Raw genomic sequence first — 15,484 nt, 5'->3', positions numbered from 1 at the left:
AGGTCTAATTGCTGGCTGCAGACTTCAGAGAGCAATGAAGGTTTTGGAACATGTTCAGAGAAGAACGTCAGACAGACACAGACTAACAAAACAGGGTAACTCCAGGGAAGAAAGAGTTAAAGGAAGGAGGTGACTTCACCTCTAGAGGCAGCCCACAAGTCAAAGATGAAGCTCCCTGCAAAGATGAGGGAGGTTTGGATGGAAGGTTCTAGATGACTATCTTATAAAACTCCACTAATGTGCCATGAGAGTTTAGATCACTGGAAGTATATAGAATAGGTATGAGAAACTTCTTTAAAGTCAAGGTCACTAAAGCTATAGAAAAGATGACTGAGAGTCACATGGTATGTCCCACAAAAGAGCAACACATGGATATGAGCTGCCTCTGCCTTTTCTGCAGCAATAAAGGTGGTGGGGGGTGGGGCAGTATGTATATCAGCAAACAGGTCAATAAAGTTTGTTCAGCGATAGGATGGATCATGTCAGTTGTTTCCAAACTAGATTTTATAGCAAGAGAATGCTTTTATCTAAACAAAATCTTTCTTGGAGCTGTAATACACAAAAGAAAGTACTAATGTTCTGGCTGAAGATGTGAAAGACCCTTAAAGGTTCCCTACATGCGCCTCCACTGTGCACAAAGGGCCCCCACACCCCAGAACTAGAGGGACCCAGAGACAACACCCGGCCCCACATGCTCCAGCCACATCTGGGGGCTGAGGCACAGAATCTTGGATGACCCCTGTTTCCCCATCTAGCTCCATTTCTGAGTTTTCGCTCTGAATGTACCTATGTTGCGTGTCACTTGAGTGACAGACATTCAACTTTCCTTTTTCAGGGCATCTGAATCTCTGGTTTTGCTCAGTATCTTTTTCATAAAGCTGATTTTTTTCCACATTTCCAGGAACATGTAATAATTGCCCAAATGACTTACAGACAAATCATGTAGCCAGAGACCAAGTTTCTTTTTCTTCCCTTTCTTAGGCCACCACCTTCTACATCTGTGTACTAGCCTGCCACCAAAATGCAAAAGGGCCACTTAGCTCTCACCAAAGCAAGTTACTTACAAATAAGGCCTTGGGTTAGTGGATACTTATAAGGTTGGAAAGTCTTAGCATAGATATATTCCAAGGAAACAAGATTACAGGTTCAGTCGGCTCTCAAATAGAGGTTAATTTCTAATCTTTATTCTCCCAAAGGTTTGGTGAGCACTTACTGTATGCCGCTGAACTTTCCAGGGTCAGTTTCTCATTTTTCTTCTGACTTTGTCTTTCTAGAAGCCACTTCACTAGACGCCAGTCTCTTTCCCAGGGAATGGAGTTAAAAAGGGATGACCTAATGCCTGTTAAGTCTCAGTCTAGAAGTAAGTTTGACCTACAGATAGAGGTCTCTAGGCTAGAGTAGAAAAAAATAAAGACAGAACCAGTTTGCATACCTACTACGTGCTGGGTATGGTGCTATGTCACTTATACACTTTATCCTCCCTATAATCCCTACCCCCGTTTGATTATTTTAGAGATGATAAAAACCAAGACTCAGAGAAACTAGAAACTTGACCAAAGTCACTGAAGAAGTTAGGCGGCAGCTAAGATCAGGATCCACTTGGATGAGAGCTGACAGGAGCCCCTGATAGACTCATGGGGTTGGCTGATTCTGGCTTCTGGTCCCATCTCCCATCTCCACTCACTGCCTTTTTATCATGTCGTATGGGCCCTAAGATCTTTTAAAGCCAGAAAATTTTCCTTTGCCTATCAAATCATATACCCTTAAGTGGGTGTCTGCTTAGCCTAATGTTTCCCAAATGCACAGGCCTCCTGTCATGTATGACCACGAGAATATGATAGAGGCCAGTAGGAAATAGCCTGGATCCGAATGGACCAGAGGGAACACCATGGCAGGATCTGCAGTATAATTTATCCCTATGAAGGAGACCACCAGCACATATCCCATGGGGGGAGGAACCCTTAATGAGGTCCCCAAAAAGACCACCCCAATTCCACTTCATTTTTCAAAACACAGTTCTAACTTGTAATGCCATGAATGGCCAACTCAAACCGAAATGCTGCCGCCTAGCTGGAGAAGAAACCGACGGGGTGAATCAGCCACTTGGAGCCGGCCGCTTTTGGACAGAAGCACTTCAGCTCCCCAAACATCAAAGGCTGAGTCACAGGGACCCCGTTCTGTGAGGGCAGCCTTGTACTTGCCTTCACACAGCTTAATCTTCTCCTCCACAAACAGCAGTCCTTTTGCAAGAAGCTGGTTCTGCCAAAAGAGAACAAAAAAGCACAAGAGTTGGGCCACTTCACAGCTGACAACCCTCTTCCACTTCCAGCAGGAGAGAGCACGGAGTTCTGGGCGCTCGCATGCTCGTCATGCCTCCAAGTGGAAGAAGACGTTTGTCCTCTTGGAAGGCAAGCTTCAGGAGAAGACAGTGAGACATCCCATAGGAAAAGAGTGAGACAAGAACCAAACCCAGCACTCACCCTCGTCCCCCCAACCATGGAAGAGGCATGCCACAAGCTTGGCTGAATTCTGTGGATGGACATTGACACCCGATATCTTCCAAGCCCTTAATCTAAACTCAGAAGTAGAAGCGCTGAGGAGATGGGAAATTATACAGATATAATAGATTTTTTTTAAAAAAAGATAAATTTAGGGTTCCTCTCACTGGCTTGTAAGAGATTGCATGCAAAACCTTAAGCAGCAGTGAGCGTGTGTCAGCCAGTGGGCCTGTGCACAGGAAAATTATGGGAATGGTAAGATTAAGTCTTTTTGCAACTGCAACTCACGATTAAGCATTCTGTGTATATCTGAGGGTTTATATCCTTCATCTCATTTAATCCCAAACCTCCCAATAATCCTATCAGGTCGATGCCATTATCCTTACTTTAGTGATGCTCAGTGAAGAGTTTTGCTCACAGGAGACAGAGCAGGTCTTCGCAACTCCAGAAGCCATGTTCTTTCCATACTCCTTTGCTGCTTCTGGCAAGTCTTCCCACCCAGACCCCTTCCTTCCCTTGAAAGGCTATATATCTGGTCCCATAAGGCACAGAGCAGCCTCTCTGTGAGTCACAGAAGCTCACAGAGCACCAGTGGGCTGGTGCCTCTTCACTCACCTCACACTGTTAGATTATCATTACTATAGGCCTATGCTTATGGGGTAGGGAGGCTAAAGGTGATATATACCCTACAAAAATATTCTATGCATTTCTTAGTATTCTTTATAAAACCCTAAAACCCTGTTACACAGTGCTGAACAGAGCATGCATGGTAGAGTGGAAAAAACTGGGTATCAGACAGGGGAGAGGGGTTCAAGTCCCAGTTCAGCCACATTCTAGCTGTGTGATCTTGAACTTAATTTCCCTGAATCTTGAGTTCCTCATCTGTAAAATGGTATCATACCAGCAATACCACAAAGTTCTTAAAGGAATTAGTCATTGTAACCACACACAGTATTTTATGTCCTTGGTGATCAGTGGTCGTGGGTACTGATGATAATAGCTACTCTCTTTGCCTAACTCTCTTCATAAAAGGAGTGGGAGGTAGAACCTGTAATGAATGGGCCTACATCAAAAATATTAAAATATTTCATCAAAGGTACTGTCACATTTCTGTGACTAATACACATAAAGCAAATTTCATAGGTCCTACTAAAATTCACAAGATATGATCTACTTTTAAATAATGGTCATCATTTAGTTTCGAGATGGCAGATGGAACCTCAGATCAAAGCGAGAATGACATCTCACAGGAGTACACTAACTTGGTTAAAGAAAAAAAATCAATTCCTTTACAAAGAATTATGGAATGGACAAGTAATTAAGGTGGAACCCTGTGTTTTCTACCATCTGGCCAAGCAAATGAATTCCAGCAGCTTCTGGCTCAGAAAGCAAGAAAACACCACAGCATCAAATTTAGACTATCAAAATCAAGACGTTGAGAGTTCCTAAGTCTGTTGACATTTTCTGCATTTGACAAAAATCACTTTGTATGTTTCTTAAGGGGTAAGCTTTAAAAAATGGCCTAGGCTCTCCTTCCTTCTCCTTTCTAGTTCTTCCTACTTCAAGGAGACATTTGGGAAAAAAATTTTTTTCAAAGAAAAGGAGATATTTGTGTATTATGGAGAAATAAAAATGAAAACATTCTTTTTAAAGTTCTCATGATACACAGCATTGAAATTCTATAGCTTGGACCAAAGTAAGAGTAACGAAAACTTGGGGTTAAAAGGGGCCTTACTGATCATCTAGTCCTTCTCCCCTCTTCCCAGTCCTGTGGTCAAAATTAAATGGTTCACTCAGTTTTGATGATACTTGAGTGGACCCATTTTCCAGGGAGCTACAGTACCTTTCAAAAGCATCTTGAAAATTCTTAAGACTCCTGGGATTTTGTAGATTTTGTTCTTATTTTATAGGTGAATAAACTATGGCTGGAAGTGGGGTCTCTGTCTCTTATTGTGGAGCACATGCTGTAAGAGAAGGATCTTTTGGGTCAGCTTAGCCCACAGCCCCACCATCTACTCAGTGGAGCTGTGCCCCATCTTGCATGCTCAAACCCTTGACTATGACCTGCCTTTCCCCTCTTAGCTGATTGGCCTGGTTCCTGCCTGCTACCTGACCTGGTTCTCAAACAGAGCCAATAATCTTCCCTCCTAGGAATCTACAGTCACTATGTTCCAAAAGGTCCTGCATTCCTAAGGGCCCTGCATGTGGGGTTTAATGTTCTGCAGCTGCCATCTTCACTTCTTAGTACCTTTGACTTTGTGTTTTGTAAGTAAAGTCTGATGGGGCAAGAGAACATGCACTGGGGGCTTGAGGCCTCAGGTTACTCGTGGGCATGCCTCCCACCACCTCAGGCACCTGCTCCACTCCCCCTGATGCCTGGCTCTGTGGGGTCTCCCTGACCTTGGCCTACTACTGCAGTCATCCTAATCCCAAGGTGGTGACAGGGTTGTGTTGACGGGGGTCCAGGCACTAGTGGGGGGGAGGGGTTTGGGCATGAGCCCTGAGAATCCTGGGGAAAGGCTTGGACTGAGAGTGCCCTGGTGCATGTGCTGGTCACTCAGTAGGGGTCTCTCGACCACCCAATCTATGTACCCAGACTGTGGAGGTTACACTCTCTTGGGGGTTTCCTGTTCACCGTGGGGGGTGGCAGCAGGCCCATGGGAAGGGGCTACATTTTCATTTTACACTGGGCTCTGCGAATTATGAAGCCTGTCTGCTGGTCACTTCACCTAAGGACATACCAACTGGATATCAGGGGGACTTAAGGCTGCTGAGACCTAAAAAAAAAAAAAAAAGAAAGAAAGAAAACCAGCTTTGGCTCAAGCACCTATTTTGCATTGTCTTTCTAAGCATCTATTCTCTCCAGACCTCACCTCACAGTATCCCAGACCAACAAATGCCTGACTCTGGAAGTGCTGGGCAATGTCTGCTGTGGGGCAGAGGGGACGGGGCTGTATTCTCACAGAGCTGGAGAAGAAATGACTTTTCTCTTGTCCTACTTCCTGCTCGATGGTATCAACCCCACCACCTCCCCAACCCCAAGGCTTCAAGCCAAAAAAAAAAACCAGTTACATTAAGTAGCAGCCACCTAGAAAATGATTTGGGACTTGGATCTGGCCCGTTGTTACTTAAAGCACCCCCCTCCACCCCATAAATGAACTTAGACATGGAATACCAGCACTTTTATGAAGTGGCAGAGGAGCGTGGAAATGAAAAACAGCTGACATATCCACTTTTTCTAAGACATCGAAAAATGGGCTGCCAACAGAAAAATGAGGTTCGGCTAGGAAAAATGCAAAAAACGAGGATGTCTGGGGAAGGCATCCAAAACCACCCAGTCTTCAGTGAGTTGGAAAGACCCAGCTCTTCCCGGGTAATCACAGCGGGTGGGCAGGAGGAGCAGAGAGGGTGTGTGGTTGTAGGGTGAGGGCTTGTCAACAGCACTCACCTCTTATCAAGCAGGCACCCCCTCAACCCAGCCACAGGGACTCCAGGGAACAAGGAACCAACAAGCTAGGCGGCAGAGAGAGATGCCACCTACCTCCATCTTCCCAAAAGGAAGAACTTTCCACTCGGTAGGCATTCTGTAATGCTAAGCTGCTAGCCTCCTGTCACTTCTAATGCTTTAGCACTAATGATGATAATGATAATAAGAATGACAGTAGACTTATTTGTTTTTACTCTTTGTCAGCCAGTGAGTTATACCCTGTTCATGCATTATCTCATTTTACATTTGCCACAATCCTATCCCCTTTTTACAAATGAAGAAACTGATGCTCAGAGAAGCAACAGGCACATGTGAGACCAGAATTTGCACCCACATTGGCCTGACTCCAAAGCCATGTCTTTCCCTCAGGATAATCCTATGGTTTACTTTAGCAATAATAATAATAATATAATAATAATAATAATAATAATAAAGATAATACCAAGGTACTAACAGCTATCATTTGTTGACTGCTCACTATGTACCCAGCACTTTGCATATGTTATCTCGTCTAGTAACCACATCAACCTTTTGAAGGAGGTACCAGGATTATACTTAGATTACTAAGAAAACAGGCTCAGAGAGGTTAAGTAACATGCCTGCAGTCACACAGCCAATAAGTGTTCTAACAACGATTGAAATCCAGACCTACCCAGCAGAAGGGCTAGTGCTTTTAGCCATAGTGCTCTCCCACCCTGTCAACTGGAGAGGTTTCTTAGGTCCTTGCCCACTGGGGAAAGTAGATGAGATCCATTTCACGTTCACAGACACTGGGGGCAGCTGGCTTGGCAATCTCAGACCATGTAACCGGGTTCTACCACCAAGCTTCCATCCAGCTGGGTCATTTCTGCTGCCCAATCTAGCTACCAGCTTCCCAACTTGCACCTCTCCAAAAGTACTTTTCCGGGGTCTTCCTCTCCACTATCCGCGGTCAGTATCTAGCAAGTAAATACCTTGCTGCTAGGCAGATTCTATTCCCAAATGAGACATTCTTTCCTTCCCCAGAGGGGTACGGCAGCATGTCTGCCTGCCCACCAAGGACTTTTATGAACCAACAATTCCAGGCAATTGTCTCCAGGGAAATCAGTGTCTGCAAAGGTTCCTGTTGTTGGCACCGAGCCAGGGATGAAAATCACGGGCCACCTCCATTTTTTTCCCCTCTGTGACTTTGAAAGTACGATCATCATTTCTAAGAACGTCTGCATTTCCTGTGAACTTGGATGCCTTCCTGGATGAGCAACAAAAAGTCTTACAAACACAACTCACCCCCAGGCCCAGAGAGTCCCTAATAAACTGGTCCTGGTATACGTGTGGGGGTGTGATGAGACCAGAGAGAAATCCCCAGATGGAGAATGAAGAAGACTGGAAACTTGGTATGAATGCTAATTCTTCAGTTAGCACCATCTCAGTCATAATTAAACGGTGAACATCAGCTTTTTAAAAGTTACTTTACAAGGTAGCAAGAAAATGGTCCGTGTCTCTTTCTGGACTCCCTTCCACCCACACCTCTCCTCCCTTCAAAAAAAAGAAAAACACTGAATCTCTCTCCTCTAGGGGTTTTCAGGGGATATCTTAAGGGCATTTTAACATTTAAAGTAGAATCCAAAAATTTTCCTCTGTGGCCAGATGGCCAGGGTTTGATCTTTGTTCTATCTTTTACCAGCTATATGATCTTGGATAACCTCTTTTCTCTGAGCTTCAGTTACAGTATCTGCAGAAATGGTATTAAGAAAACCTTTCCCATGGGCTGTCAGGAGGAATAAATGACTTAGCACAGGAAAAATGCTCGGAGCGATTCTCTGACTTGAGTGTGCATCAGAACCATGGAGGACTTGCTGAAACAAACCGCTAGGCCCCAACCCCACAGTTTGATTCAGTTAGTCTGAGGTGGGGTCTGAGAATCCGCTTTTCTGACACGTTTCTGGGTAATGGTGAAGATGCTGGTTTGGGGACCACGCTTGGAAAGCTGCCGACTGAGAACAATGCCTGGCACATAAATGCTCCAAAGTGTTAGTCACTATTACTGTTATCCTTATTTTAGTACTCCTTCTAGCTCTTAAATCACCTCAGAAAAAGCTGTCCTGTTGCTTTTCATGTCTAACAAATATTTCTCAGCCCTCCCCACTCAGTCTTTACTTCTCGTGGCCACCGAGCTGCTGCATGTTTACATTTATTTGAATACCACGTTTCAAGCCTCTACCCTACCTTCCATCCCTCCCCCAGGGGCCGTAAACCTGGCTCCTGGATTCCTTGCCTAGTCTATAGGAAATCACCCAATTTCATACATAATGGGTTCCTGAAAACATGTACTAATGTGGAACAACATGCTTCCGGGATATAAGGAGGTGTTCTGTTCCCATAATGCTAAGGATTATAAAATCCCTAATTAACCTCATCTTTGGGTGATGTATGTTCAGCATTTTATACCTACATGTTCCCTCTTTAACAACTGAATGTGCAATAACCTAAGTCCAATGAGGCTAAAGATTTGCCATTTCAGCATGCCTATGGATTTTCATCTTTATCTCAATTATATTAAGCTTTATGGTTATCAATTTCAAGATTGATTTCTCCATTTAGCTTCATAAAATCTGAAAAAGGTACAATAAAAATATTCAAATAATTGTATAAAATTGCCAGGGAGATTCAGTGTGGCAAAGCCGCTGAAAGGTAACCACTTGGCTGGCGAGCAGCCCCACAGACCGTAGCCTGAAAAATCCAGGGGTCCTGCTCGCAGCCCCCAGACAAGTCCCACCCCGTTCCCACCCCTCACAATGGCCAAGGGATGCTTCTAGGCCACTACAATGTTTACAAACCCCACAATGCCTTTCTTCCGACTACTGGCCAAATCCAAAATACAACCTCTAAATGACCTTCTCTCCAAAGTCCATCATCCTTTACCCTCTTTTTGTCTTTTCCCAGCCTCACTTGTTCAAAGCCGCAATTTTATTTTCAAAGCAGAGTATATATGGATTGCCCCTTGCTACTGTCTGTTCACCGAATTATCCCTTTTCCCATTGCAGGGATTCCACTCGTTTTAGAAGCCCTCCTGGGCTGATTAAAGCAGAGCACGAAGTTTTCTCCTCTACTTAATTTGGATTTGGAAAGTGCAAAAAAAATTTCCCCCACTCTTTATCATCTCTTTACCCAACTTCCTCTGGATTCTTACAAGTCTCATCTTTGTCCCTACAAAATATATTTATTCTGGGCTTGTTTTTACCATCCATTCAGATCTTCAGCTAACACTACGCTGTGTGTTACCCGTATGGATGCATCTGTATCTCTGCACTATCTTTAATTTCAAACTCCATGGTGACCAGGACACTTTCACGGTCTCCTCCTTTGGCTTTCTGCCGTATGTCATAAGCATAATGAATCTTCTCTGATAACGATGAGCTAAGGGGATACTGACCTCCTGGGACTCTCAAAGATATGAACGACTAATGGAAGTATTTATATCAAACACTACCAGGCCATCCATGACCTATTGGCAATCATGGTGACTGATCTCCCCTTTTTCTAAGTACTAGCTTGTTCAGAACCATTGACTATAGACTGAGTTTCTGCATCAAGCAAAACTCTAGTTCCAACCAAAAGGAATTTAACTTTCTGGGCTCGGGGAAAAGATTTTAACAAACACAATGCAGCCAGCAGATGCAGAAGGACAGAAAGTGCAACCCCTCCTACACCCAGGCTGTGAACCACCAAGAGACTTAATTAGGCGACAGAAAAATGCAGAGCATTTCATATCATCAGTTTCCAAAGTTATAAGGAACCAATTATCCCTCAGAGCTGTCCGCCAGGATAATAGAGTTCCTCTTAGAAACCCCAATTTTCCTTCCGGGCACGATTCAAAACAGACAGAGGGAAAAGAAAAATCAGTGCTGGAAATATCAAAGATTTTTCCGGCCAGTGTCTTACAGAAATCTCTCTGTGTTTCTGCGGATCAAAGGGCCTGTCTCCTCTGTGTGCAGACACGAGATAAGCACTGTTTTCTCCTGCTCATCCCGTGCCCTCACCTCAGGGCATTTTCATTATTTTTCAATGAAGATATTCTTTCTGTGAGTCTTTCTTTAAAGCTGCAAAAAGAATGTTTGCCTTCAAAAGCAGACCCCGAGATGGCTTTAGAAACTCTGGGTGGTATCGGGTTGGGGGTCTGGGAGGAGACAGACTTCGTTGCTGAATGCAGATGGCGGGAGGCCACCGTCTGACCCTCTTCTTCATTTGAGAAGCCCAGTGCCGAGCGGTCCATTCATGACCTTGTCTAACAACCACGTCCATGGCTTTGGGGTCTTACCTGTCCACCCTGAGTTCTGTTCCTCACTTGTCCCCAGACCGTCTTCCCTCTCCCCTGCAGGAGGAATGTACTTTTTGGAACCCACTGACTTTCCTTCTTGAAACTCCATCTGGTAGTTGAATGTGAAGGCTGGTTTCTATGAGCCTTCCCTCCTGGATTTCCTGTTCGTGTGGATAGTTTGTTTGTGGATAGGTTTTTTTTTTTTTTTTCCCCACACAGCTTTGGAACCAGCCCATTTTCAAATAACGCCTACCTAGCACGGGGCTTTCCAAACCCAAGTTTCTCTCCAACTACCTTCACAATGTGGCCATAGGCAGGGCCACCTACACTATTATTCTTTGCATACTATTTTTTCTTAAATCGATCTACTTTTTTGGAACACTAATATTTAAAAATGAAACTATAGCAACATCATTTGCCATAAATAAAATGCACCTCAATGATGAACTCAATGCAAACGAAAAGGTGATATGAAATCCTAATTAGACAGAGTTCCCAGCTGGAGACACTGAGTTTGCTCTCTGCCTAGTCTTGCAGAAGTGTGAAGGACAGTGGCACAAACCGAGACTCTCCCTGGCACAAACAGAAGCACTAAAGGAAAATAAGGAAGGGAAACACTTTCTAACCACAAGGTTTAACTTTGGGTGGTGAACACAAAATGCAATATGCATTAAGACGCATTATTGAATTATATACTTGAAACCTATATAATTTTATTAACCAATGTCACCCCAATACATTTAGTTAAAAAAATTACCACAAGGGCTAATGTTTTCATGTACCACCTAAGATTTCTCACATTATCTATGGACAACCCCTCCCTCACCCCTAAGAAGGTTTATTGGGTGTCTATTATGTACCAGGTACTTTCTAAGGACTAAAGAACCACACATATTTAAAAAAAAAAAAAAAAAAAAAGGCTTTGCACTGACATGAAACTTAAAATCTTCATTCAATCTAGGACAGCCTTCTCTCCAGTCTAGCACCTTAAGCTAAGAAAAAAACCCAAGTTTGAAATTGTGAAAACCAGTTCCCAACCCACACCCTCAGAGACTCAATATTCACCAAGTAGTTTCTCTGATTAAGCTCCCAGTAGAAAATGGCATGCAGTTATTAGTTGTTAAGTGTCTGGCATACTTTGCAAGCAGCATTAACCACTCCAAAAACCTCAGGGCCTCTCAGGTAAACAAGTCCCCACCCAAATGCCCTTCCCCACCCATCCTAAGGGTAGCCCCCAATGCCAAAAGACAACTGACATTTAAAACCTTATTGAAACCACACCAAACCCTGTCTATTTTAAATGTCAACGAGGAAGGCAGCTGGGCAGTCAGGCTTCTCCAAGACTGATTGAAAAACCACTTCTCTGTAGCTGCATTTAAAAATCAATCATTAGAGGCAGCAAGAGAAGGAAGTGAGGACAAGACTAACCTTTGAATCAAGGGCAACTGAAATGATTCACATTTGTGACTAATTATCTCTTTCTTAATCTTTCTGTTCATCTCTCCCTGGACAGGAGCTTTCTTTCAACCAGCTGAATTCCAGGCTTCTGTAGGGTCTTGTTTTGTCCACATTTAAGTGGTTGTTTTCGCGCGTGCGTGTGTGTGTGTGTGTGTGTGTGTGCGCGCGCGCGCACGTGCATGCGTTGTGTTAATGGTGTAAGTGTGTTTTAAATGACTGACATTTGTCATTCTTTTAAAGTACCTATAAAAGTTTAAGCTTCCTAGATCATGTAAAGAAAAAAAATATGAAGATGCCAGTATTGTTTTTATAACCTAAAAATTCTTTGTACTGTCTTAAAAGTATGTTCTCCTTGGATACAGAATAATACCACCAACCTGAAACCGAGATATTATGTATTTTTATGTTACTTTCTCATTAAAAGAGGTAGATTACACTTCAGAGTAACAAACATGCATATATATATATAAATTTAATGAACACATCACTTTCTTACTCTGTGCTGGTCACTGTTCTAAGCACTTTACAAATAATAAGTTATTTAGTGCTCACAGCAACCCTATAACCCCTATTTTTACAGAATAGGAAACTAAAATACAAAGGTAAAGCAACTTGCTCAAGATCACACAGCTAGTTAAGTGGCTATGGTGGCAGTTGAACCTATGTAGTCTGACTATGAGGACCACACTCTTGACCACTATCCTGTGGTCGCTCGTGCGCATGCACGCACACGCACACACAATGTGCTAAGTACTTTACATGTGTCATTTCATGTCAACCATACAATGACCTATAATGTAGGTCATATTTTTATTACCATTTTATAGATGGGGAAACCAAAGCACAGAGAGGTGAAAGGAGATTGTCCAAGACCACTCAGCTAGAGAGTGAAAAGCGGGCACTGACGTCACGAAGGTGTTATATAACACCTCCCTACGCCCTCCCCCCATATGCCTTTGGACAGAGTCAGCAAGGCAGCTCTGTCAGCGGGTTAGAAACCGTCCTCCAATTAAACCTGGAACCTTGAACTCATTTGCCTCATAACAATAGTGTTTAGGCAAGAGGAATGTTAGATCATCTGATACAATTCTATCTTTAACAGAACAGACCAAAAGGCTATGGACAAGAAATAACTTGGCTAAAGGGTACATATAATTATATCAATTACATACCATGCATTCATAGAGGTGAGAGAGAATGTTGCTAGAGAAGCAGTTTTCAAAGTGTGGTTTAGGGTCCCCTGGGGGATCCACCAGACCTTTTCCACATGGTCAAAACCATTCCCTTAATGACCCCAGATTGTAATTTACCTTGCGTCCTCCATGAGTGTTCTGTGGAGTTTTCCAGAAATGACATGACGTGTGATATCACAACAGATTGAATGGGAAGCATATATGAGGACTTAGCTATCATTCCAAGAAGCCAGATCATGCAGAGGTTTTGCAAACATATAAAACAATGCCACTCTTCTATTTTTTTATTCTGAAAGTTATTTTTCATAAAAATGTTGTTTATGCTAATATATAACCGGTTTATTACTAAAATGAATTAAGACATCTTGTAAAGTTTCTCAGGTTTAATTTCTAATATGGTGAAGATAGAGATAATCCAAATAAGATATAATTTTTAAGAGCAGAAAGGTGTCCTGAGACCAAAAAGCCTGTCGAAGACTACAATCTCCATAAGGACAGGGACCACACTTGCCTTCTGCTCCTGGGTGGCCACTGCAGTGCAGTGCCCAGCACATCATAGGAACTGGGTATACATCATTTTAAATGTGGAAGGAATGTCCAGGTGTATAACATCAGCCATCCCTTTAGATATCTGTCCCCATATGCACAGTAATGATGATGTTCAGAACCACATGGCTTACCTGGAAATAGTCTGTAATGAACGACCCAAGTTCACTCTTCAGCAGCCGCCTGGGGAGAGAGAAACATCTGTCAAGCAGCCCTCGATGGTACAGCTCCTGGTGTCCAGTTCACGGACACAGGACGATGATGGAGTGCTGACCAACGGCACAGGGACTGAGGCCAGGCCTCAGAAGGGTGCACTTTCCTCAGCCCTGGTAATACCCCTCCACCAATATTATTGGGAATCAGGGTGATGGAAATCCTAGAGGGGGATCCACTCCTTAATTAATTCTACAAAGACAACCCTCTCAACAGGGCAGCCACCAGAGATCCTAATTCCAAAAGAGTGGTAGAGGCAGACCAGGGCACCTGGTTTCATGTGAAGCCAAAAAAACAAAAACAAACAAACAAGAAAAAGCAAGGAAGAGAAAGACCATAATTTTGTAATCCCTTACATTTGCAGACTTTATGGTTTAAAATGCATTTCTCACACATTCTTTAACCAAAGATTATAAAGTATATGTGTATTGGGGGCAATTATTATCCTTTCTATGCAGATAAAAAAATTGAAGCTGAGAGACATTCCCTAAGTCAGTCAGTTAAGATTCAAACCCAGAGACCTTCTGCAAATTCAACATCTTTTCCTGTAACCCCACCCCGTCTCTCCTCCAAATCCATCACAGATATTCAATTTGGTACCATGGTTTGGGTGGTCTTACCACCCACCCCCAAGGGACTGAGGCAGTCCTCCAAAGGGGACCACAATGGAGAGAACAGAGTTTGTTTGCCTGGATCGACAGTTACTGAGCTGTCTCTTAGGTGCTAGAGGCTGTCCTAGTATAAGGTGCACATAAGTGAATGAGACAGATGAGGAGGCCTCTGTTCTCATGGAGCCTCTACTCTTGGGGGGAAGGGTGTGGATAGACAGCATGTTGATAGATACTCACAAGATAAGTTCAAAGAGTCTTAAGTGCTAAAAAAAAAAAAAAAAAATTAAAAATAAGGATTTGGGCACCAGATCTCTCTTCTCCCTGTGACAAATCACAGCACCATCCCTTCTGCTCTCTTTAATTTGACCCAAAGATGAGGGAGCTAAAAACAAGAATAACTGGTTCCCAGATCCAATGAGTCCCCAGGGAGTACACTCTTCGTGACTTTGAATAATTTCCTTTACTCATCTCACCAGCCATGGTTATTACGGAGCAAAACACTCCAGCTTCTGACAATGCCTGCTGAGTATTAACTGCCCCCCAAAAATGTGTTTCCACATGTTGCTGTAGGATAAGTAGGAAGTTACAGCAAGATATCATTCTCTGCAGAACAGACATGATACGATTGAGACAGGAAGAGACATCCATGATCTAAATTTCTGTACCAGAAAGAGCCCTAGAGAGCTGCACACACGTGTTGAGCAAGGAAAATACCTTCCTTTTCATGCGACAGAAGATGTGTCTGTGGTGGGTACCACGTTTTGAGATCCAATTCAATGGCAGGCTCCTGGAAGGCCACCCCATCAGTATAACCCGGAGGTTCCCCCAGATGTGTGCATGTCTGACAGAGATAGAAGACTTCATCAGCCACTGGACCAAGAATGAGTAGGGCATTGGGGCTTTTTGAGTCTAGAGGCTTCTCTCAGAAAAGAAACAGAAACCCAGTGGGCAGCCCCAGACGGAGGCTGCTTCTGCTGCTGGAGGAAAAACACCTCCCAACAAAGTCTTCATGACCATTGGGAAGTCTCAAAACCAGAGGTGAAGAAGCCAGGCTTCATCAAAAAGTGGAAAAACTAATCTCTTCCATGAGCCGCTTCAAATAGTTTCCCCAGCGTATCTTGGGTACTCATGACACTGAGGGACTCACACAGCTTTAGGACCAAATGACAGGTTATGGATCT

General features: G+C 43.5%; 1 protein-coding gene across 6 annotated transcripts in view; it reads right to left on the bottom strand.

Moving 5' to 3' along the window:
• The window catches only part of PRR5L (proline rich 5 like), an 82,696-nt gene that overhangs the window by 18,681 nt on the left and 48,531 nt on the right, over nt 1–15,484 (bottom strand). For 5 of the 6 annotated variants that reach the window (XM_011356836.2, XM_011356835.2, XM_023528684.1 and 2 more), the window contains exons 4-5: nt 13,614–13,662; nt 2,202–2,259 (exon numbers count right to left, since the gene is read on the bottom strand). In XM_011356836.2, coding sequence (XP_011355138.1) covers nt 2,202–2,259; nt 13,614–13,662 — 107 coding nt within the window. The remainder of the gene's footprint in view (nt 1–2,201; nt 2,260–13,613; nt 13,663–15,484) is intronic. The other variant, XM_023528687.1, reaches the window with a different exon arrangement.

Source organism: Pteropus vampyrus, unplaced genomic scaffold, assembly GCF_000151845.1.
Source record: "Pteropus vampyrus isolate Shadow unplaced genomic scaffold, Pvam_2.0 Scaffold31, whole genome shotgun sequence".
Classification (NCBI taxonomy): Eukaryota; Metazoa; Chordata; class Mammalia; order Chiroptera; family Pteropodidae; genus Pteropus; species Pteropus vampyrus.
This window is presented reverse-complemented; position numbering and strand designations above follow the sequence as displayed.